The sequence below is a fragment of the Salvelinus sp. IW2-2015 genome, linkage group LG37, assembly GCF_002910315.2.
Source record: "Salvelinus sp. IW2-2015 linkage group LG37, ASM291031v2, whole genome shotgun sequence".
Lineage (NCBI taxonomy): Eukaryota > Metazoa > Chordata > Actinopteri > Salmoniformes > Salmonidae > Salvelinus > Salvelinus sp. IW2-2015.
Window position 1 is genome coordinate 5,306,793 of NC_036876.1, and position 25,400 is coordinate 5,332,192.

A 25,400-nucleotide genomic window follows, 5' to 3' on the forward strand; every position below is an offset into this window, starting at 1 on the left:
GCAAGATCAACAACTGAGACATAAACTGAACAAGTTCCACAGATATGTGATAACAGAAAAGTAATATGTCCCTGAAAAGGGGGGGGGTCAAAAATCTAAAGTAACAGTCAGTATCTGGTGTGGCCATCAGCTGCATTAAGTACTGCAGTGCATCTCCTCCTCATGGACTGCACCAGATTTGCCAGTTCTTGCTGTGAGATGTTACCCCACTCTAACACTAAGGCACCTGCAAGTTCCCGGACATTCTGGGAGGAATGACCCGAGCCCTCACCCTCCGATCCAACAGGTCCCAGATGTGCTCAATGGGATTGAGATCTGGGCTCTTCGCGTGTGGTCTGGCAGGTTTTTCCTGGGTTTATATGTTTCAAGCAGACCACCATAGTCCCTATGCCCAAGAAAGCAAAGGTAACCTGTCTAAATGACTACCTCCCCGTAGCACTCATGTCGGTAGCCATGAAGAGCTTTGGAAGACTTGTCATCGCTCATATCAACACCATCATCCTGGAAACCCTAGACCCACTCCAATTCGCATACAGCCCCAACAGAGCCACAGATGACGCAATCTCTATCGCACTCCACACTACCCTTTCTCACCTGTACAAAAGGAACACCTATGTGAGAATGCTGTTCATTGACTACAGCTCAGCGTTCAAATTTACAGCTGCACCATCGAGAGCATCCTGACTGGTTGCATCACTGCCTGGTATGGCAACTGCTCGGTCTCCGATCGCAAGGCACTACAGAGGGTAGTGCGTACGGCCCAGTACATAACTGGGGCCAAGCTTCATGCCATCCAGGACCTCTATACCAGGTGGTGTCATAGGAAGGCCGAAAAAATGGTCAAAGACTCCAGTCACCCAAGTCATAAATTGTTCTGTCTGCTACCGCACGGCAAGCAGTACTGGAGCGCCAAGTATAGGTTCAAAATGCTCCTTAACAGCTTCTACCCCCAAGCTGTAAGACTGCTGAACAATTAGGCAAATGGCCACCCGGACTATTTGCATTGACACCAATCCCCTTTTGGTTTACACTGCTGCTACTCGCTGTTTATTATCTATGCATAGTCACTTTACCCCTACCTACATGTACAAATTACCTCGACTAACCTGTACCTCTGCACATTGACTCGGTACCCTGTATATAGCCTCATTATTGTTATTTTATTGTGTAACTTTATTTTAAAAATTCACTTTAGTTTACATAGTTTAAATATATTCTACTTTCTTAAAACTGCATTGTTGGTTTAAGCATTTCACGGTAAGGTGAATGTTGTGAAGGTGAATGTTGACTACATGACGTAGTCAGCGCATGTGACAATTAACATTTGATTTGATTTTCAACCCCTTTATACCCCTGTATGTATCCCACTTAACCCTTAATAAGAGTTGTTGTTGTTTTTCCTTTAGAGCTCCCATCACCAAGAAATGTGACTTTCTCTTGGACGAACGAGWTCTGCTGGGAGCTTTCATGGAGTCTACCGGAGAATGTTGATAGTCAGAGATGTAAATACCATATAACACAGGTGAGCCACCTGGCCAGAATACAAGTACTGCAGCAGTACGAGGACATGTTTATATAACTGCACATCTGTCAGGCCTACAACCATTGGAAAACAGGTGCAGACATCAATCATGTTCAACAGACAACTCTATTCGTTGACCGATGGTAGCTAGACGCCTGTAACGTTTTCCTCATTCGCCAGTGAGGAAAACGTTACAGCCGTCCTAGCTACCATCGGTCAACCGAATAGAGTTGTCTGTTGAACATGATGACTGTCTCCCACTGTTCTCAATGGCTTGTTAGGCCTACAGATGTGCAGTTATATAAACATTCCTCGTCACTGCCTGCAGACTTGATATTCTCACGAGATCAAGTTAAAAAGCTAATGTTGTACTTTACTTTGGATTATTTTTATTTTTTTAGATTACATTTATTGTCCTCTGAAGCCAAAATAATTTTTCACAGACTCATACTGAACATCTCCATAAAACACTAAACGAACAACCCATCATCACCCAGACTAAGGSTTCATCCCAAATGGCACTCTGTGCTCTATATACTGCACTACKTTTGACCAGAGCTCTATGGGCACATTAAACAGTGGTAGATAGCCCCTTATTCCTGTTAAGTTCCTAAATTCATTCCCTCTGTAATATCTTGAATTCTTCTCCTCACAGAAGAACAWAAMCAWKRYCAGGAAGGAAACCCGGTTAGAGGAGTGTTATCCTCTCATGGGAGGTGTGCGTTTCYTCATACAAACTCAGTGTGATCACAGTAAACGGATGAGTCAAACTGTAGTTCACACCATCCCKGCCCCCACAGGTTGGTTTTCAACAACAGAATGTTCTCCTAAACAACTTTGTCACTCTCTATTGGCTGTTTTTCCAAATCAGATTAAACCTAGTATTGGAAACAAMGCATTTTTTAAGGATCTCCATAAACATACTTTTTAGGCCAGTACTAGACAATCTCTGTCCAGGGAACTGGCCATATACAGTATACTACAGAGTTAATGTCATTGACTTGGGTRTAAATCTCTCTCTCTCGCTCTCTACCCTCTCGCTCTTTCTCTCTCCTATAACAGAGTTGGTGAAGAACTTCAAATGTTTTCTCTACTCCTCTAATGCCATGAACTGCAGCTGGCTCCTAGCCAATCAGGTCCCAGAAGACCTCCAGCTTTACTAYGGGTGAGAACAATTCTACTTCCTGCTTCTCCACCACTCACGGTCCAATACAAGGCTAACTGTGGAAGAGTGTTTATATTCAACAAAATATAGATGAAGAGTTACAAAGATAGTCTTTGTTTGGCTGGTTTTTCAGTTGTTATATCTATGACCCAATGTTTTTCCTGATTGGGTCATGTGGTTAGGAAATATTTAGGACCGTAACTATGACAACACCTATACAATCTCAGTCCCGTCATTTCTGATGTTTCAGGTTCAAAAATATGAGTAAGGTATCAGAATGCAATGAGTACCTGTACAACGGCAATCAGAGGACAGGATGTCATCTGAGAGGAGACTTCCACATACGGATCTTCTTCCAGGTCAATGGGACTCTCAACGGTTCATCGGTACGGAATACCTTCGAGCTGAATCCTGAGGAGCATGGTAAGACTAAAACTACTCTATTTTCACTCTTCAGGCTAAATCTGAGGCTAAAATCTAAATAATAAATAGTCATTATAGTCATTATAGTTTCCTTATTATTTAATTAACATCATCGTAATCACGTTGCATCAACATCCCGTGGCGATTTGGCTTAATTTGTTTCTAATTTTCATCAATGTATACAGTTTTTCTCTCAAAGGTTGCTTTATTAACTCTTTCTCTGTCCATGCTTCCTGCAGTGCAGCCCATACCTCTTGAATTGAAGATCACAGAGGAAGGGAGCAATCTCAATATTAGCTGGATTTCCCCAGAAATAAGACATCCACRCTGTTGGAAGTACATCATCAACTATACCAGATGTAAAACACCTGAGGTAAGGAAAGAGAAGTATGGGCAGTGATTCTGCCATTGTTTCGTTTTAGCACTTGTCTCCAAAAATGTTATTGTCTTTTACAACCAGCCACTGTATAAAGTACACTTTTATTTATCAACTTTGTTGTCTTGAATTACAGTATGTAGGTTTAGTAGAGTAAAAGCACTCAAATGTCTGTTGCTGTAATGTCGTTCCAGAGTAAGTCCTTAGAAGAGAAGACTTGGATCATGGTGAACTATGACCCTCACTGTCAGTACCGTGTTCGCATTAAACCCATCTTTTTACATGGGTGTGGTATTGGAGAGGGTGACTGGACTGAGGAGGAAATATATGGTATGGTTTCCCCGTTCTTTCTTTCTTCTTGCGCCATCCTCTCTCATAATTATAAGCTAAATAAAATGGAGCTGGTAGAATCAAATTGTATTTGCCACATGCGCCCGAATACAACAGGTGTAGGTAGACCTTACAATGAAATGCTTACTTACAAACCCTTTTGAGTTAAAGTGACTGTGCATAGATAATAAACAGAGAATAGCAGCAGCGTAAAAGGGAGGGGGGGGGCAATGCAAATAGTCTGGGTAGCCATTTTATTAGCTGTTAAGAAGTCTTTTGGACCTAGATTTGGCGCTCCAGTAGCTCTTGCCGTTTGGTAGCAGAGAGAACAGTCTATGACTAGGGTGGCTGGAGTCTTTGACCATTTCTAGGGCCTTCCTCTGATACCACCTGGTATAGAGGTCCTGGATGGCAGGAAGCTTGGCCCCCGTTATGTACTGGGCCGTACGCACTACCCTCTGTAGTGCCTTGCGATCTGAGGCCAAGCAGTTGCCATACCAGGCAGTGATGCAACCAGTCAGGATGCTCTCAATGGTGCAGCTGTAGAACGTTTTGAGGATCTGAGGACCCGTGCAAAATATTTTCAGTCTCTTGAGGGGGAATAGGCTTTGTCATGCTCGCTTCACCTTGGTGTGTTTAGACCATGATAGTTTGTTGTTGATGTGGACACCAAGGAACTTGAAGCTCTCAACCTGCTCCACTACAGCCCCATCGATGAGAATGGGGGAGTGCTCGGTCCTCCTTTTCCTGTATTCCACAATCATCGCCTTTGTCTTGATCACATTGAGGGAGAGGTTGTTGTCTAGGCACCACATGGCCAGGTCTCTGACCTCCTCCCTATAGGTTGTCTCATCGTTGTCGGTGATCAGGCCTACCACTGTTGTGTCATCGGCAAACTTAATGATGGTGTTGTAGTCATGCCTGGCCATGCAGTCATAAGTGAACAGGGAGTACAGGAGGGGACTGAGCACACACCCCTGAGGGGCTCCCATAGTCACTTTAACCATACCTACATGTACATACTACCTCAATAAGCCTGACTAAATGGTGTCTGTATATAGCTTTGCTACTCTTATTTTCAAATGTCTTTTTACTATTGTTTTATTTCTTTACTTACCTACACACACACACACACATACCTTTTTTTCGCACTATTGGTTAGAGCCTGTAAGTAAGCATTTCACTGTAAGGTTGTACACCTGTTGTATTCGGCGCACGTGACAAATAAACTTTAATTTGATTTGACATACACAATCCATGTCTCAATTGTCTCAAGGCTTAAACATCTTTATTTAAGCTGTCTCCTCCCATTCATGTACACTGATTGAAGTGGATTTAACATCTTATTAGCTGGTTATATGTAAACCTCTATCCTGACGTTGTTGTTTGTTTGTTTAGGTAAAGATGGGAATCGGGATTGGCACCTGCATGTTGCAGCCATCTTCATTTCAGTCATGGCGGTTATAGTTTCCATCCTGGTTTGTTTYTGTATAAGGAAGTGAGTACACATCAATCTATACACGTCTGAATTCACTCCACAAAATATGGGATACTGCAATCTCTGAATGGTGATGAATATATTGTAGGTCCTTTTTTAGATATTATACCAAATGACTGTGTCTTCTGCCTATAGATACAAGGACAAGATCCTCCCCAAAGTTCCCAAGCCAACCAACCTCATCAGTGATATGTTCAACAACAACAATGAGATGAGCGTTAATGAGAACCTCTACATCCCAGCACAAGAGGAAGTAGACTGTAAGATCACCCTAGTACAAGACCCTCTTCCTCAGCAGTCGTGAGAAACAACATGAATATACAGTGAACCTGTGGACAAGCTGGTAGTGGCCCAGCAGACTGGGAGGACCTCAGTGTTTTAATCTTGTGTGGTGGTGGCTTTTTGACTCAACATGAGATACTTTGAGAATTAACACCGGTAACCGGGATCCCGGGACTGTCCCAGGACCACTCTTCACATTTCCTGAAAAAATAAAATGACARGACCCGAGAAATTACAACATTWCCCACCAATGTTGCACTAATGCAATTCCACAAAATACACATGCGCAGCAGTAAATTAGCTAAAAATAAAATAGCACATTATCCAAACAGGTAAGCCTTTACCTTAGCTTATTTACTTCACACAAAGTCTCATTTAAATTCAAAGCACACACATCACTTGACACTGCTTGACTGCACACGAGAACCGAATGCAGTAGAGTTATCTTCAGAACTGAAAATTCATCCCGGTCCACCCGAGCCTGTGAGATGAAGGCGGATTCCAGCTAGTCCACATACAGAAATAAATTTACCCGAACGCGGAAAAAAAGGCATATTCTGGAAAACAGTATGGCTATGTTATTAAACTTGTTGAGAACAACATGGCGGAGGTGCGGACGGAATAGGAGATGAGGAAACAGACATTTGGCCAGGAAAAGCACAGAGAGAAAACTCGCCTTATTATGATCACTGAATGATAAAATATTGTAAAAAGTATTCAATGCAATTGAAGGCATGTATCAAATTCATGCTTATACTGATCTCCCAAGTCATATCCAACCGTTATACTAATTCAAACAATAATTGGTGTGGTCACGTAGATTATAATTTCAGCACCGTTGACCGGCAGCGCCATCCAGTGTTTGAACAAGCTTGGGGACTCGTCTAGATAAATCAATCAATTTCACATTTTTGTTTTCATTGAATCTCCTTGGATATTTGTAACCATATAGGCTACGTTTAGTGTGCTAATGATCATCTTTTTTGCTCTAATTTTGCTCTTCACGCGCGTATTGGCTTATCCTACTCCCAACCAAAAGTCTGTGACATATCTGATAATCAATCAATGTGATTTTGTTTCACTGAATCTCTGTTTTGTATATTTGGTCGATTGCTCTCTGGCTGTACAAGTTGAAATGGTAGCTCATTTATTCATTTSCTCATCTATCACTGATCAGAAACATTTAGCATGCAATAATGTAGCCTAAATCAAGTGTATTATTTATCTATTGACTCACTAGCCTTTATATAAAGGCTATTTTTCTATCGTCCCAATCCCACTGAAACCCCAAATCCTTCATTGTAATCCATAGGTTGCWTTATCAGAGCACGTCTCRCCTATGCATGTCAWAATACCGCTATAACATTTCCCCCGCCTCTCTGCACTGTCTCGTATTGCTGCCCTAATGAGAGCTTCAATAGAGAATGTGTGGTCAACAAACGATATGAGAGTAGATGTGAACAGTTGGTCCCTGTTAAGATACTGTAGTGGAAATGTTAGTGTCCTCTGTGTCTCTGCATGTTGTTTCCTGATTCTCGTGTTAGGATGTCCTGTGACTGCTCTCAGGAAAAGGACTGATAGAAGAAGAACAGAAAGAAGGGAACACATTGTTACTTTGGTCCAACGCCTAGAAACTATGTGTGCGCGGTCATTATCAGCTTATTGCACCCTGAGAGCTGAGACGCCTAGTTTGTGCATCAGTATAAAGAGTGCTGAAGGGAGAGCAGCCCTTCAGAGCTTCTGACAGACTTTGTTGTAACCTCTCTGGCCGATATCAATAAAGATTTGTTCATTTAACTTTGACTTGGAGTCCTTAGTGGTAATTTCCACGACAATACCTTCATATTTAAACCATTTCCTCTCTTCATCTCCCTGTTTTTCATGAGCTGATCTGCTGTCTGTAAAATCATCAACTCGATTTTGCCAATTATCACTCAATCAAAATGCATTTATAAAGCCCTTTTTACATCACCAGATGTCACAAAGTCCTTATACAGAAACCCAGCCTAAAATCCCAAACAGCAAGCAATGCAGATGTAGAAGTACACTGGATAGGAAAAAATCCCTAGAAAGGCAGGAACCTAGGAAGAAACCTAGAGAGGAACCAGGCCAGCACCTCAGGAGTAAATGTCAGTTGGCTTTTCATAGCCGAGTATTTAGAGGTCGAGACAGCAGGTGCGGTAGAAAAAGAGAGAGCCGAAAACAGTAGGTCCGGGACAAGGTAGCATGTCCGTTGAACAGGTCAGAGTTCCATAGCCGCAGGCAGAACAGTTGAAACTGGAGCAGCAGCAAGACCAGATGGACTGGGGACAGCCAGGAGTCATCAGGCCAGGTAGTCCTGAGGCATGGTCCTCCGGGAGGAGTGGGATAGAGAGAATTAGAGGGAGCATACTTAAGTTCACACAGGACACCAGATAAGACAGGAGAATTACACCAGATATAACAGACTGACCCTAGCCCCCCCGATACATAGACTATTGCACCATAGATAGGGAGCTGAGACAGGGGGGGGGGGGGGGGGTTGGGGACACTGTGGCCCTGTTCGACAATACCCCGGATAGGGCCAACCAGGCAGGATATAACCCCACCCACTTCGCCAAAGCATAGCCCCCACACACTAAAGGATATGAACAAGACCACTAACTTACTTCCCTGAGACAAGGCTAAGTATAGCGTAGAAGATCTCCTCCACTGCACAAACCCAAGGGGGTGCAAGACGGGACAGGAAGATCACGTCAGTGACTCAACCCACGCAAGTCGGGTATGTGAAAAAAAGCCTGGCACTGCGCTATACTGCCATCTATCTGTCGTCCTGGAACAATAGATATATTTCAGTGAAGTGATTCAGGCCTGCATTAACACATTGAATTGAAATTGTATCATTATGTATTATGAATGGAAAATAGGAATTCACCGTGAGCGCAAATGAATGCAGCTTGCAGGCCGCACAATGAGTGCCACTGGTGTAGTCCAATTAGGGTTTCCAATCTCTCCAAAGAATGTGGCGATCGATGGTGTCAAAAGCGGCACTAAGATCTAGGAGAACAAGGACAGAGTTAGAGCCTTGTCTGAAGCCATTAAAAGGTCATTTGTCACCTTCACGAGTGCAGCCTCAGTACTATGATGGGGTCTAAAACCAGACTGAAGCATTTCGTATACATTATTTGTCTTCAGGAAGGCAGTGAGTTGCTGCGCCACAGCTTTTTCAAAATAATTGAGAGGAATGGGAGATTCGATATAGGCCGATAGTTTTTTACATTTTCCGGTCAAGGCTTGGCTTTTTCAAGAAAGGCTTTATTACTGCCACTTTTAGTGAGTTTGGTACACATTCAGAGGATAGAGAGCCGTTTATTATGTTCAACATAGAGGGCAAGCACAGGAAGCAGCTCTTTCAGTAGTTTAGTTGGAATAGGGTCCAGTATGTAGCTGGAAGGTTTAGAGACCATGACTATTTTCGTGAATGTGTCAAGAGATACAGGATTAAAAAACTTGAGTGTCTCTTTGATTCTAGGTCCTAGCAGTTCTGTGCAGACTCAGAACAACTGAGCTTTGGAGGAATACACAAGATTCAAAGAGGAGTCCATAATTTGCTTTTTAATGATCATGATCTTTTCGTCGAAGAAGTTCATGAATTGATCATGCTGAAGTGAAGCCATCCTCTCTTGGGAATGCTTGCTTTTTAGTTAGCTTTAGCGACACTATCAAAAATATTTCTCCTCAATTAGGTTGGAAAATTAGGCTGATCGAGCAGGTTCTTTGATATTGCACGGTACTGTCTTTCCAAGCTAGTCGGAAGACTTCCAGTTTGATGGAGCGTCATTTCCGTGCCCATTTTCTGGGAGCTTGCTTCAGGGCTTGGGTATTTTCTGTATACCAGCGAGCTAATTTCTTGTGATAACTGTTTTTTGTTTTTAGGGATGCGACTGCATCTAGGGTTTTACGCAAGGTTAAATGTAGAGCCTCAGTTAGGTGGTTAACTGATTTTTGTACTCTGACGTCCTTGGGTAGGTGGAGGGAGTCTGGCAGGGCATCTAGGAATCTTTGGGTTGTTCGAGTTTTTATAGCGCAGCTTTTGATAATCCTTGGTTGGGGTCTGAAAACGTAATAAGATTGTTGTACGACAGATCCAAAATAATTATTATGCAGGACAAAACTATATCCAGGGTATGACTGTCGCAATACGTAGGTCCAGAAACATGTTGGACAAAACCCACTAAGTTTATCATGGCTCCGAATGCCTTTTGGAATTGGTCTGTGGACATTTCCATGTGAATATTGAAGTCACCAAAAATTTGAATATTATCTGCAATGACTACAATGTCCGATAGGAATTCAGGGAACTCAGTGAGGAACGCTGTATACAGTCCAGGAGGTCTGTAAACAGTAGCTATAAAAAAKTGTTTGTGTAGGCTGCATAGATTTCATGACTAGAAGCTCAAAAGACTAAAACACAGTAATTATTTTGGGGTATATTTTCTGTCGTAAATGTTAGCAGCACCTCCGGCCTTTGCGAGATGGGCGGGGGTTATGGTTACTAGTGTAACCATGAGGAAAAGCCTCATTTAACACTGTAAATTCATCAGGCTTGAGCCATGTTTCAGTCAGGCCAATCACATCAAGGTTATGATCAGTGATTAGTTCATTGACTATGACTGCCTTGGAAGTGAGGGATCTAACATTAAGTAGTCCTATTTTGAGATGTGAGGTACCCCAATCTCTTTCAATAATGACAGGAATGGAGGAGGTATTTATTCCAGTGAGATTGTTAGTTTTGCCCAGCCTCGATCGAGGCACAGACACGGACTCAATGGAGAAAGCTGAGCTGACTACACTGACTGTGCTAGTAGCAGACTCCAACTAAGCTGGCAGTGGTGGAAAAAGTACTCAATTGTCATACTTGAGTAAAAGTTCAGATACCTTAAAAAAGTTCAGATACCCAGTATAAAAGTAATCCACTCAGTAAAATACTACTTGAGTCAAGGAATAAGTAAAATACTACTTGAGTCAAAGTCTAAAAGTAATTGGTTTTAAATATCAAAAGTATCAAAAGTAAATGGAATTGCTAAAATGTACAAAAGCAAAAGTAAAAGTATAAACCATTTCAAATTCCTTACAAGCAAACCAGACGGCACAATTTTATTTGTTTATTTATTGGCAGATAGCCAGGGGCACACTCCAACACTAAGACATAATTTGCAAACAAAGCATTTGTGTTTAGTGAGTCCGCCAGATCAGAGGTAGTAGGGATGACCAGGGATGTTCTCTTGATGAGTGGGTGAATTGGACCATTTTCCTGTCAAAATGTYTGGGTGTCAGCGAAAATGAATGGAGTAAAAAGTACATTTTCTTTAGGAATGTAGTTTCGTAAAAGTAAAAGTTGGCAAAAATATAAATASTAAAGTAAAGTACAGATATCCCCCAAAAATATTTAAGTATTACTTGACAGTATTTTTACTTAAGTACTTTACACCACTGCTGCCTGGCCTCATTGTAGAGCTAGAGGAGTTAGAGCCCTGTCTATGTTGATAGATAAGATGAGAGCACCCCTCCAGCTTGGATGGAGTACGTCACTCCTCAGCAGGCCCAGAAAGAAGGACAGTTATCTACAAATTCTATMTTTTGGGAGGGGCAGAAAACAGTGTTCAACCTGCGTTTGAGTCTGCTGTAGAGCTCATCATTCCCCCTAACTGGGAGGGGGCCAGAGACAATTACTCGATGCCAACACGTTTCTAGTTAAGTTACATGCTAAAGTTACGTTGCGCTTGGTGACCTCTGAATGTTTCGTCCTAACATCGTTGGTGCCGACGTGGATAACAATATCCCTATATAGTGGCGACGCGTAATTCAGGGCACCAGGACACTCATTGTCTTAATCGAAATTACGGATTGCCTCTCATCCACTCATCATTCCATTATGCCATAGTTGGTCAGTAGAAACCAGATTTGTTTAAGCAAGTCAGACAAAAACAGCCATGTTTTTTTWAAAGGCAGTAAATGAGGCTGAATTAATTGTTTCGCAGCCAGCCAAGGCTCCGCTGATAGCCAGGTCTAGCAGTGGTAAGGATTCACTCCATGGTGCTGAAAAGAAAGGTCTGCTGTTGGGACAGCTTTATGTCGGCCCTAACAGTTTGTGGGCACCATTTGTCACTGTTATAGTGCAATGAATGTATTGTTTTGTGTTGTGTAGTGGCTTTGCTGSCATGCATAAAAATAAAAAATACATTGTTTGCCCCACCAAGATGAGTAAAAGTCTAAAAGTATTTGGTTTTAAATATACTTAAGTATCAAAAGTAAATGTAATTGCTAAAATATAATTAAGTATCAAATACTTTCAAATTCTTCATATTAAGCAAACCAGAAGGCATAATTTTCTTGTTTTTTAAATTTATGGATAGCCAGGGCCACACTCCAACACTCAGACACCATTTACAAATAAGCATTTGTGTTTAGTGAGTCTGCCAGATCCGAGGGGCTTGCAACTCGTCTATCCTCTCCATAAGGCGATCGTTTATGGAGCCAGATACCTGCCAAAAGGTTGAACATACGTATCGTTGGGCTCGTAAGAAAAGCCATGCGTGAAACATGAATGTAAATGTAAACAATTACGGACTAACATTTTAGCCTTGAACAAATATTGTGTTGCAATTCTGACTTAAAATGCTACCTTACWGAGTTTTGGCAGTTTCATCTCACCAACAAACAAAAAAAGTACAACAAATGGGCTATGAGTAGTGCTACAAGCATAACACAGTATAAAAAAACGGAAGTCAGGCAAACTGGAAAGAGGTACCCTGCATGTTTTCAAGTTAAAAGTGTCCATTGTCTATTACTCCTCAGTTGAGTTTTCTTCACATTTAGGGAGCTAATGTCATGGATTTTTTTGCCAGCGCAAGTCTAGATACCACTAGCTGTATTATGCCGACAACAGTGAAGTTTCAGTCCGCTAGGTGTATCTCTACAGCATGGGCATATCTCTAAGTGACTTGAACATCCCCATGCATACACCTTATCAAAATATGACTAATTCAGTATTGCACCATCCCATTCTCTGGGCTCTGTCTGCAATCATAATCAGTATTACAGTGGRGCAAAAAAGTATTTAGTCAGCCACCAATTGTGCAAGTTCTCCCACTTAAAAAGATGAGAGAGGCCTGTAATTTTCATCATAGGTACACTTCAACTATGACAGACAAAATGAGAAAAGAAAATCCAGAAAATCACATTGTAGGATTTTTTATGAATTTATTTGCAAATTATGGTGGAAAATAAGTATTTGGTCACCTACAAACAAGCAAGATTTCTGGCTCTCACAGACCTGTAACTTTTTCTTTAAGAGGCTCCTCTGTCCTCCGCTCGTTACCTGTATTAATGCCACCTGTTTGAACTTGTTATCAGTATAAAAGACACCTGTCCGAAATTTCGATTTAGACATTAATGAGCGAACTAGGACGGATGTAGTCAATATAACTATTTGTTTAGCACTTTTGAAATGTACAGCGACAGAATTCAGAACATGTGTCGTTCTTACAGTGTTTTCCCTGTACACCAAGTCAGAACCATAGGCTAAATAAAGGGGGCATATAAGCAGACAATGAAAGCTCTTACAATATTCAATGATTACATTTCTCTAAAACAGGTTATAGGCTACATGTACACCACCAAGTCAGAACAGAAGGCAAAATTAAGAGTTGTAAATAGAACAAATGATTAGGGAGAGGCACATTGTCACGACTTCCGCCGAAGTCGGCTCCTCTCCTTGTTCGGGCGGCGTTCGGCGGTCGACGTCACCGGCTTTCTAGCCATCGCCGCTCCATTTTTCATGTATCCATTTGTTTTGTCTTGTTCCCTGCATACCTGGTTTTCATTCCCCAATCAATCTACATGTATTTATTCCTCTGATCCCCATCATGTCTTTGTGTAAGATTGTTTGTGTTATGTGTGTTTTTGTTGACGCGCCAGACTGGCTTGTTTTTTCCGTGTTATTTTCATGAAGATGTTTATTGTTAAACATAATTCTTGTGACTGTTTTGCGCGTTTTGCACTTTTGCCTCAATAAAGTGTGCGCCTGTTCACAAATCTCTGCTCTCCTGCACCTGACCTCGCTACCAGTACGCACACACCTTGACACACATGGGCTACTGACATCTTACTACACAACATACACTTAGAATTACTTTCTTAGTTACAGTATACATATCTCCCTGGCATATTACATAATTTATGTAGCAGCATACAATACATTTTTGGACTCACCTTGTTGTGCTGTGCCCACTTGAACAGGAAGGTTACACGGCGGTCCTTCGTGGGCAAATTTTGAAATAAAAGTATGGCATTCTCTGGATTTATGGTGCTTTCAAAACAACTGGGAACTCTAAAAAAAACAAGGTCTTCAGGTCGTAGCTCTAGAAAGAGGTCCGGATTTACAATTCCGAGTTGGATGAACGTTCAAAACGTATTTTCCCAGTTGGAGCTGGTTTATTCCCGACTTCTCAGTTGTCTTGAACTCACTGTAGTCAAGTTTTCGCAGTTCCGAGTTGTTTTATGTCCAATGGCCGATGAGCCCCGATACGCATTATCTATAATTTCTCTTCATCATTTATCTTCATATGACAAAGATTAAAAAGGATTTGCCAGTAGATTGTCGATTTGATTCAGAATGATGACTGCTAGCTAAGATTTTGAAACTATGATGTTGACATGATCAGTCCAATCAAAGCTACTGTACATATAACATGATTTGACGTCATTTTATCTGTGGCCAATGACCTTGAGCCTTCTTGGATGGGCACTTCTAATGTAACACTATGGCAGCACCCAAGGGGCTAGAATTTACCCTTAAGGAAAAGTCTACCCTTAGACTTGGCCGTGACGTAGTGTCCCCATGAGTGACAGAACACTGAGCCAATCACGGCACAATGCTCCGTATTTTCTGCTGGCTTGCCTGGTCCACCACCACAGAAAGCACTGAGCCAGGCTGAAACACCTGCATTTTGGAGCTGCCTTACTCAAGAAAACAAAAAAGAGACCATGTTTGTATGCGGCTTTATTAACTCAATGATATATATATWTTTTTATGTTGTTTGCAACCTGAWATGTGATACGAATTGTTGTCAAAATAACATGCAAAACAGGCACTCCCCAAAMAWWWTTKGGCAAGAAATGTGGGGCTCAAAACAATAATTTGCCCTGAATGAYGGATCGCCACTGGGTGGATCTATTAATTGAATCCACTGGAGTCTTTCCCACTCAAAATATGTTTTACATCACTCAAAACCTTGCCAAGCATATTCTGTAGAAGGGGTTCATATGAATTTTAAATAATTTGACATGATTTATATGAAACGGGCCATGAACATATGGACTTTGAAATGAACAAGGGAGAGGTTAAACATAGGCTAAATCTGGCATTAGCTTTTCCYTCACTTTACAATAACTATGTTGCAGTGGTCTTAGGTAGTCTCCATATAGGCTATTCCCTCCATCGCGACACTGCTGCCCAGTTGAAGAGCTTGTGATGTCCATGCAACACCATAGCACCATGCGCCTTCAGAAGAGCACCCCTCAGCCTCAGAAGATGCCCTTCTGGAGGCATGCAGTCATAGTCATTGTACCCTAATGTAGGCCTATTTGCCTACTAGCCAAATAAAGTGCAGAGCATGCATGATGCATGCAACTCGTCATTCGGACACATATTTGAACATTTAATTCATCCTTCATTCAGTTCAGTCTGAGATGCAATAGGAAATAAATCAAAGAGTATAGAACAGTCTTATGCATTTGTTTATTGAAATGTATCTAAATTCTCCAAAGTTCTTTTGCCTATCACTTTAATAATTCAATGTTTAATTTAGGCCTATCCAAATAAAAAAATATGCCTTCAACTTATAGGCATTGCAATTTAGGAATTTRGGCTATCATTTTGGGTACTGGTGTCTTGCGGAATAATTTTAGAACTCTATTTGTGTTTTATAACTGTGTTTATTATAGGGCTCCCCATAAAAAGAGACCCTAGCTAACAGGTCTCTAAATATAGCCTCTAAATACATTTTCAACAAAATAGTTGAAGAAGCATGTGCAGTGGCTGATAGGGAAAACAGATCTGGCAATAAGAATAGGCTATAGGTAGTCTTGACCATTTGGGACCCCTTGGCTATTTTGCTCAGGACAGGGTATAGCCAAGACTTAATCAATATTTTGTTTTGTCACATTTATTGATATGGATATAGCCTCTGCGTGATGGCGTTGTGCAACGTAAATTGCTATAACAAGGGTATAGTAGTGGAATTCACTAATACAACAGTCAAAATGACTAATATTAGACCTACAGTCCAAGCTCCCAAAAACTGGAAAACATGTGATTCATTAGGTTACATGATCACCACAATWGCCCCACGCGTCTATAAAAATGTATTATGCAATTATATGGCCATTAAATAACACACAGCAGCATGACATATTAAGATAGAGGAATAGGCCTAGCATAAACAATATTTACTTCCTATTTTGCAGCTCAGGCGGTTATTCTAGACAAGGTTCTTCTATGTCTTTATCATTCTCAGGCCCAAGCCTATACTACATAATCTACTGGTATAACGTCGTTATTGAATGCAGTTCTAAAACAAGCTCAATACTTTTATTTTGGAAATTAAACCGGTAACGTTAGCTGCAAAGAAACTCTAATGTCTGGGCTAGAGTTGCTTCATTGACGAGCTCAGTTTGACCAGTTAAATTCAGTTCATGTCCTTTGCAGATGCCACATTACTAACAAAAGTTTGTACGCATAAAAAATGTCTGTAACCGAGTAAAGGGAGACGTAAAGTAAAAACCGAACGTGTAAATGTTAATTCATAGTCGTAACAAAGGGTTTGTACGTTTAGTGATCGTTTTTTTTWACGTTTAGTGTTTCACGCATGGCTTTTCTTACGATCCTAACAATTTACRTATGGATTTTCTTACGATCCTAACAATACATACATACAACCTTTTGGCAGGGATTTGCATCCATAATAGTTCTCCTGCATATTATGAGTACAGTGACTGCAATTTGATGGCATCGCCATCATGTTAACCTTACTACTTAGCTTTTTCAGCTGGTGGAACTCCTGTAGAACAATGTCCAGTTAAAGCGCCCAGTGTGAAAAAATTGAACGAACAAAGTTTTTTGTCATTCGTTGGAGGTTATCTATCAAGCTTAGCAACTTTGTTCATTTGACTTTTGTTTGACTGCMSTTGCGATATASCMTACTCGGGGTGCGCTCTGAGCGCACTTCTGTGTCGAAATAGCCAAGGCCTACTGCTGAAATGTGCTGAATTAATTGAGGAACATGGTAACGATCAGAATTTATTAACGGCCTGGTTSRCAATTCACAACAATGTCATTGACGAACAAAGTTACACTATCATTACTAAATATCAGTTTCACTAGTGCCGCAGCCAAGCCGGCAATATGGGGCAGCAACAATCTTTTGGGGGGAGAACCCTGGCATAGGGACCATATCTTGGTTTAAATGCTTTAAATGGGCATTTCTGATTTTTGTAGTATTTCCCGGGACTCTCGGGATAAATATKAATTATTCCCAGTATTGAAACGTGGTAGATTTTTTGGAAAATATTAATCCCTACTCTGCATTTCAGTTACTACAGTAAAGTGTTGGACACTGACTTGTGAACCACAACAGAGCCTTGGCATTGTTGAGTCTGTCCTAATTAAAACTGAGGAACCAGAAGAGTACGAGAAGGTCGTTCCCAGTCCTCGAGTTTAGGACATGCAGGTCAAAGATCAAATATGAGCCTATGTGAGAGGCAGCCTGGGTACCAGTTCTGTTTAGCTAACATTCCACTCCTTGTACTCTTTGCCATTGCGAAACATCTTTGACATATGACACGAAGTACAAGGAGTGGAATGTTAGCTAAACAGACTGGTACCCAGCCTGTGTGCAACACCTGTGTGAGAGGCAGGACAGAGGAAGAGTGTATTAAACATGGCTTCCACTCCCAATCTGAATAAAAGACAAGTGCCCAACCCATTTTTTTGAATATCTAAACCTACATATATGACCTACAAACATTTTTAAGCGGTTGCCCTTAAAAATGTTGAGCTGTAGCCTACTGGCTATCCAGGTAATATGGAGGTATATTCATGCTAAACATAGTCGCAAGGGTAGCCTATCAGAAGGGAATTCCCTGACATGTATTTCCTGGTTTCTTCCTAAAGGTTACTTCCCTGTCACGGGATGCTGACAGGAATGTGATTCTGAAGAATTTACATGTATTATTAGACCCTGGATTTGGATATGTGCCTAAATTTGAAGTAGCTACATGGATAGTATAAATTCCTTTGTATAGGCTATTTTATTCCTATCATCACAAGTTACAAGCAGTCTGACAAGCAGTCAGAGAAACTGAAATGGGATTACATGAAAATAAGTCTCAAAACATTTTGGGACTGTATCAACAGTAGACTACTGAAAATAAAATATRGAGGGGGAWCTTTCCTTTAACAATTTAAGATGGATCATGTCACTTCATTTTCTTTAGATTATTCATGTAGGCATAGGGGACAATCAGGGACCAAGAACAATAATCAACATTTAAGAATAACAAAGAGATAATACTGAATGAAGTCTGAATTAGCTGGTAACGTAGCTAGCTAGCTATCGAGCTAGCTTTACATACTGTATAGCTAGCTAGCTAAGTTAATGAAATATCACCARCTACCTAACTTCATATTAGCCAGCTATCTTGATGTATTTATCATTGTAAAAAAAACAAAAAATGCATTTGTAGGTAGCTAGCTAACAGCCATGGAGGAGGGTGAAAGGATAACGTTAGCAGCCCCAACTGTCAAAGAGAGAGTAGGCTATTCTGTATAGGGCAGGTACTTTCGTGTAGTTCCAGTCCCTAGAAGTGACGACAGCGATAAGAGTAACATAATATTCAGTGCTGTCTAATTTGAGTATAATSAAGTCTGTTTCTTGTGATGTTTTTTGTCCACAGATACAGAGAGCTGTGAAAGCCTGTCTGCAGRTGAAGAGGTCCCAATGAAGAGCAGTGGTTCTCAGTCCTGTTCTTGGGGACTCAAAGGAGAGCATCTTTGTTTTTGCCTTAGCACTACACAGCTGATTCAAATGATCAACTCATCAAGCTTCAAATGGTATTTATGTATTCATTTTTGATGCTATCTGTAATGCTCGTCTTCCTCCTCTTCTGAGGAGGAGTAGTAGRAAGGATCRGAGGACCAAAATGCAGCGTGATGATTATCCATTTTAATAGAATACTTTAACAAGGAACAAAAAACAATAAACCGACAAAATGAACGAAGACGAAACAATCCCGTAAYGTAAACACAGGAACACAGTAACAGGAACAATCACCCACAACCCAGAATACAAAACAGGCTACCTAAATATGGTTCCCAATCAGAGACAACGACTAACACCTGCCTCTGATTGAGAACCATATCAGGCCAAACACATAGAAACAGACAAACTAGACATACAACATAGAATGCCCACTCAGATCACACCCTGACCAAACAAAMCATAGAAACATACAAAGCAAACTATGGTCAGGGCGTGACASTATCCTTGATATTGTCATGATTTTACTTTAACATTAATCTGAAGACTGTTATTTATCTAATCAACTAACTATATTTAATTGTTACTCGATTCAATTAATCATGTAAAAATTAACTCATTAGGATCTGGGGCACCAGGAGAGCGGTTCTTTAAAGAGTGACCATCTCCCGAATTAAACTAAAGGTCTTTACCTATCACATCTATAAACAGTCAATTTATTAATCATAACCTCGTATCATATYATCCTTCTGAACAGTCGTAACCTCCTTGCATCTGCAAAAAMCAGAACCTTGCTTATGATTCAGTACTACACAAATTGGTTTAATTATTTATTTACTAGCTAATTAAATGGTAACACAGAATAAACATACACACTTAAAATGTTAAAAACAGGTCCCTAGCAGACTGACAACAATATGGCTGCTCTTTACAAAAGACATATACCACAGCTAAGGGCTGTATCTAGGCACTCTGTGTTGCATCATGCGTAAGATCAGCCCTTAGCCATGGTTTATTGACCATATACCTCACATCCTCGGGCCTCATTGCTTAATTTATATACATTGCTATCTGCTGTCTGAGAGAACAGTCATAGCAGACAAAAAGTTGCCAATCATCATAATATATCCAGTAGGCTATGGAACCTTGTAAAAAGGAGGCAGTTTAGTTGATTGAGGGTGTTTTATTCTGTGCAGATTCACCACAATAAAAAAAATCCCTCGGTTAGTAGGGTTTTCTGAGGAAAATATAATGATGAAAAACTGTATCTAATATTCCACACAGTATATTGGCTATTGCTTTTCAATCTCCTTATTGAACTGCGCWTTTTATTAAAGCCTAAATAGAATGCATTTTCTGCATGCCACTAATGAACACCATCGCCATTTTGGCTCTGGAGAGCGGCTCGAGCGAGTGAAGTTCATTGAAGAGAGAGCTTACAGCGCCCTCTAACGGTCTCTCTCATCGAGCTCAAATGTCGACGGAGGGTGGTGCTGATGCTAGAAGGATACAGAAAGCGTCAACATAGAGGGATGTGAATATCTAAACCTGACCAGGATCACGTTTATTGCCGCAGTCTCTGTGGCGCAATGGAATAGCGCGCTGGACTTCTAATCCAGAGGCTCCGGGTTCGAGTCCCGGCAGAGATGTGCCACTCTTGATGCTTCACGGCAGACCTGCGAAATTTTTATTATAGAAAATGAATGCTGTCCCATAATAAACTGCWGCCACCATTTCATTCAATGCATCCTTCTAAGAAGTATTCTAAATATATGGCTGCACTTCACTACATMTCTATACACCATAACTTTAAAAAAAATCCTATATACTAATAATGATACAAATGTATAATCTGGCGTTTAATTAATATCAAATAAACACTTATTTACATATTTGTATGCTTCGTTTTATTTGTTCTTTACGTGATAGAATGGTATGTTCGACCACTTATTTAGCATTACAATATCAAAGGACATTTTTGCTAGGCCTATATTATAATATATATATTTTAAATCCCATGCTACTATTGACAGATTTATTTAACCTCACAAACAATCCATCCCTAGCCTATATAGTTTTACCTGAAGAGATCATCTCTGAGTAATCGTAGAAAATGAACCACTTATTTAGGAAAAATATATCAATGCCAGTCTACTGAATAAGCTATACTTGCAATAACGGACCAAACAATGTAACACTGTAATGATGGCAATGCCTGGAATCCTAATTATAGCGGTAAATGTTTCCGTGAACAAATTAGTGTAGCTGAATTTGTTGTTTTTAATGAGGTGCATTCGTGTGAAGGTATTTGAATAGTTGTCCAGTTGTTTGGGGAGTAGTTCAGGAGTCAGTGCACTTGAGGGCGCTCCAACACTGCTCTATACTTTAAAGCAAAGCGAAGGGTGGGAACATGAGAGCAATAGCCTAATAGACCACTATACAGACTCAGCGGTGACAGTGAACTCCACATCTGTATAGCCTTCATCATTAAATTGAGGGAAAGGAAGCAACATATGCTGTCACTTTTGGGGTAGAACTTGGYTGTGTCACGCAGAATGAATGCAGAATGATTTGCTTTACAGTATGATTCAACTAGTCAAGTCCATAACCATGACACGTCATGAGATCTATAACCTATTGCTCCATCTCTCTTACAAATAAAAATACAGAGATAATGATGATTCAAAATTCAACAAACATGGACAAAGTATTTTAGTTGTTTCCTGGTGACAAAGAAATGCGCATCTAATAGCGGTTAACATCTAACGCGAGATTCAGACTAGAAAGAGGAGGGGTGTGTGCTGTGGCGCTGACGTGAGCGCTAGAGAGGGAGAGAGAGAGAGAGAGAGAGAGAGAGAGAGAGAGAGGAATGCGTCGCTAATGAGTAAACGGACCATCGCCGAGCACGAAAGAGCGGACAACGGAAAGGGGAAAGGAGGAAAAACGGAGAAATGTTGTAGACCTCAAAAAAAGAGCAGAAAGGGGAGGTGGAGAACGACGAAAATCGTCACATATATTAATTGGAAGGATTACAATTACCCTATACTGGTGAATAGAATCCAACTAGGATTTTTAATGCTGTCCTCACGGAGAATTGAGCTAACGGGCTTGCTGGTCTTCTGAACGATGCATAGGCTTCTGCTCCTGAGTTTGGCGTTGAGTTTTCACCGTGGTAAGATTGGGGTTTTCTCTGTTACCTTCCCTAATCAATGAGACACTGTTTCATGTTGTCGAACAATACCGAGGCTTTCAAACTTGATGAGGGGGAAAGTTATTCTAGTTTCGCTTCAGATGTGTGTGTGTGTGTGTGTGTGTGTATGTGTGCGTGCGTGTGTGTGTGTGCGTGCGTGCGTGTGTGTGTGTGTGAGAGAGAGAGAGAGAGAGAGAGAGAGAGGTAGATGCTCAATTGTTCAGAGTGTATGGCGATGAGTTTGTCATTACATGCGCCGCAGTGTGTGGTAGGCTATTTCATATGGTGCGTGTGTCTAACATGATCATGGCCTGATTGGTGCAAGAACCTAGTATCCACAATATGACCCTAGTTCTGTGCATTCGGTAGCATATAGCCTTTTATTCAAATAGGATGTTAGACAGAAAGGACGTGATTTGAATGACAGTGCACGTCTAAAGTGATTGACCAAATGTGCTCGATATTGGAATGTGGGAACGGTTTGCTTCAATCATTCAAACGTTGCTTGCCATATTTGATTGGTGCCTGTGATATGTATAGCCTAATAACACACGCACGCACACACACACACACACACACACACACACACATACCACGGACACTGGAGACGAGGTATGGCCAACATAGCTTCAACTATAATACTCCTAATGTCGTCTAGATATCATATCTGAGTAATGACAGGTAGGCTATTGTTATAACGTAGTTCCTAGGAGACAATTGCTCAAGGGTAAAGTGATTTCTCAGGCTACCTGTTAGATTACATCTTCCTCGTGCTCACGCGCACGGCACAAGGCAACCCTCCCTTTTCATTGTCTACCTTGTGCGTGTGACAGTAAGAGAGTGTGTGTGCTGTGGATGTGCAGGCGCGCGCAGGTACTGACCATCCGACCACTTTATCATATTGTAGGTAGGGGGCGTGTTTGAAAAGTCTATAGGATGATGTCATCCATGTGTCTCTTTTTAGAATGCTATAGGCCAGAGCTACTCCTTTGTCCTTCTCTCAACATCCATACACAATATTAGGCTACTAGTTATTAACTACATACTCAATGTTAGTATTGTATTACTTTTTCACTGCCTAATCCTGTATAACAACTCACAAATGACCTATGTTGTGGCTGCTGTAATCAGTATTCCTTATGAATAGTCATTACACACATACATCACATTTACACATGGAATGAAGGGAAACAACTACTTCAAGGTCTCAGAGCGAGTGACGTCACCGATTGAAACGCCATTAGCGCGCACCCCGCAAACTAGCTAGCCATTTCATATCGGTTACACACACACACTAACACATGCACATACACACGCATGCACACACACACACACACACACACAATCATACCAATTCCAGTTGTTTTTCTGCAGTGATGTTTCTCCTGGGCTCATTGCCACATGCTGAATGCATGATGTGTCCAGTCTTCTCTCTCATAAACCCATCATTGCACATATACACTACATTACCAAAAGTATGTGGATACCTGCTTGTCGAACATTCTCATTCCAAAATCATTGGCATTAATATGGAGTTGGTCCCCCCTTTGCTGCTATAACATCCTCCAATCTTCTGTGAAGGCTTTCCACTAGATGTTGGAACATTGCTGTGGGGACTTGCTTCCATTCAGCCACAAGAGCATTAGTGGGGTCGGGCACTGATGTTGGGCGTTTAGGCCTGGCTCGCAGTCGGCGTTCCAATTCATCACAAAGGTGTTCGATGGGGTTGAGGTCAGGGCTCTGTGCAGGYCAGTCAAGTTTTTCCACACCGATCTCAACAAACCATTTCTGTATGGACCTCACTTTGTGCACGGGGGCATTGTCATCAAGCGTTAAGATTTCCCATCACTGGAACTAAGGGGCCTAGCCCAAACCATRAAAAACAGCCCTAGACAATTATTACTCCTCCACYAAACTTTACAGTTGGCACTATGTATTGGGGAAGGTAGCGTTCTCCTGACATCCACCAAACCCAGATTTGTCCATCGAACTGACAGATGGTGAAGGGTGATTGTCACTCCATAGAACGCATTTCCTCTGCCCCAGAGTCCAATGGTGGYGGGCTTTACACCACTCCAGCCAACACTTAGCATTGCACATGATGATCTTAGGCTCGTGTGTGGCTGCTCGGCCATGGAAACCAATTTCATGGAGCTCCCGACGAACAGTTATTGTGCTGACGTTGCTTCCAGCGGCAGTTTGGAACCCGGTAGTGAGTGTTGCAACAGACGATTTTTACTTCAGCACTCAGCGGTCCCGTTCTGTGAGCTTGTGTGGCCTACCACTTCGCGGCTGAGCCGTTGCTGCTCCTAGACGTTTCCACTTCACAATAGCAGGACTTACAGTTGATCGGGGCAGCTCTAACAGGGCAGACATTTGACAAACTGTCTTATAGGAAGGTGGCATCCTATGACGGTGCCACGTTGAAAGTCACTGAGCTCTTCAGTAAGGCCATTCTACTGCCAATGTTTGTCTATGGAGATTGCATGGCAGTGTGCTCGATTTTATACACCAGTCAGCAACGGGTGTGGCTGAAATAGCCGAATTGACTCATTTGAAGAGGTGTCCATGTACTTTTGTATATATAGTGTAAGTGACTCTGCTACAAGCCACGCACGCACGCACTCACACACACACACACACACACACACACACACACACACACTATGTAACATAGCATGCATGTCTCTATGTTATGTTTGTGGCATGGCTGTAAACTATCTCACACACTGTGCACATTATGCCAAAGTGCAATGTCACCATTTCATAATTCATTTGTAGGACATACTCTTTGAACTGCCTGTCCAATACACTGTTCTCAAAACACTTGAAGATACAAGCTATTCTGTTGTTTTTATTCTATGTTTCCAGTTTTCTTAACAGACATTTCACATGGTTTGTAGGTAAATGAATGTGCTGCTAACCATTCAACTACAAAGACTCTTTATAATTCATGAAAATGTTATTGTTGATAGTAGACCTACACTTCCTAATCTTGCCACACTGCAACTTGCTGTTGCTACTGTTCCTACCTGGACTGCTTGAAGTGCTGGCTATAACAAAGGCCTCAGTGCAGGTGCAACATTTGTCCATTTGTCAGGCTCTGTCCTTGTGACCATGCCACAACTACTGACACATACTGAGACACACACACACACACACACACACACACACACACACACACACACACACTACTGACCAAAGAAACCAACCCTTATCAGTTATATAAGACCTGCTGTTTTCAACTCTTAATGATCGGCTATGAAAAGCCAACTGACATTTATTCCTGATTATTATTTGACCATGCTTGTCACTTATGAACATAACATTATATAAAATAAACTTGATTTGATTTGATTTGATTATATATCCCATTTGAATGTTTTTGCACATTTAGTAAAAAAAAAGTTTAAAATGGAACATGTAGCTCATGCAACTGTGTAGTTCGAATCACATGTGGATCTATTCATAGTGTGGATCTATTCATAGTGTGGATCTATTCATAATGTGGATCTATTCATAATGTGGATCTATT

The 25,400-nt window shown here is 41.2% G+C and overlaps 2 protein-coding genes and 1 non-coding gene across 3 annotated transcripts in view; all 3 read left to right on the forward strand.

Moving 5' to 3' along the window:
- Positions 1-6,203, forward strand: part of LOC111960379 (interleukin-13 receptor subunit alpha-1-like) — a 23,169-nt gene extending 16,966 nt beyond the window's left edge. Inside the window, exons 2-9 of the mRNA XM_070437856.1 lie at positions 1,407-1,522; positions 2,178-2,322; positions 2,585-2,687; positions 2,938-3,110; positions 3,350-3,483; positions 3,681-3,816; positions 5,215-5,314; positions 5,450-6,203. Coding sequence (XP_070293957.1) covers positions 1,407-1,522; positions 2,178-2,322; positions 2,585-2,687; positions 2,938-3,110; positions 3,350-3,483; positions 3,681-3,816; positions 5,215-5,314; positions 5,450-5,618 — 1,076 coding nt within the window. The 3' untranslated portion in view covers positions 5,619-6,203. The remainder of the gene's footprint in view (positions 1-1,406; positions 1,523-2,177; positions 2,323-2,584; positions 2,688-2,937; positions 3,111-3,349; positions 3,484-3,680; positions 3,817-5,214; positions 5,315-5,449) is intronic.
- Positions 6,204-20,250: 14,047 nt separating this feature from the next.
- trnar-ucu (transfer RNA arginine (anticodon UCU)) lies at positions 20,251-20,324 on the forward strand. Its single transcript has one exon. It is a non-coding gene; the product is annotated as a tRNA-Arg (tRNA).
- A 1,203-nt stretch (positions 20,325-21,527) lies between these two features.
- Positions 21,528-25,400, forward strand: part of LOC111960167 (kin of IRRE-like protein 1) — a 56,313-nt gene continuing 52,440 nt past the window's right edge. The window contains exon 1 of the mRNA XM_023982065.2: positions 21,528-21,847. Within this exon, the coding sequence (XP_023837833.1) occupies positions 21,802-21,847 (46 nt within the window). The 5' untranslated portion in view covers positions 21,528-21,801. The remainder of the gene's footprint in view (positions 21,848-25,400) is intronic.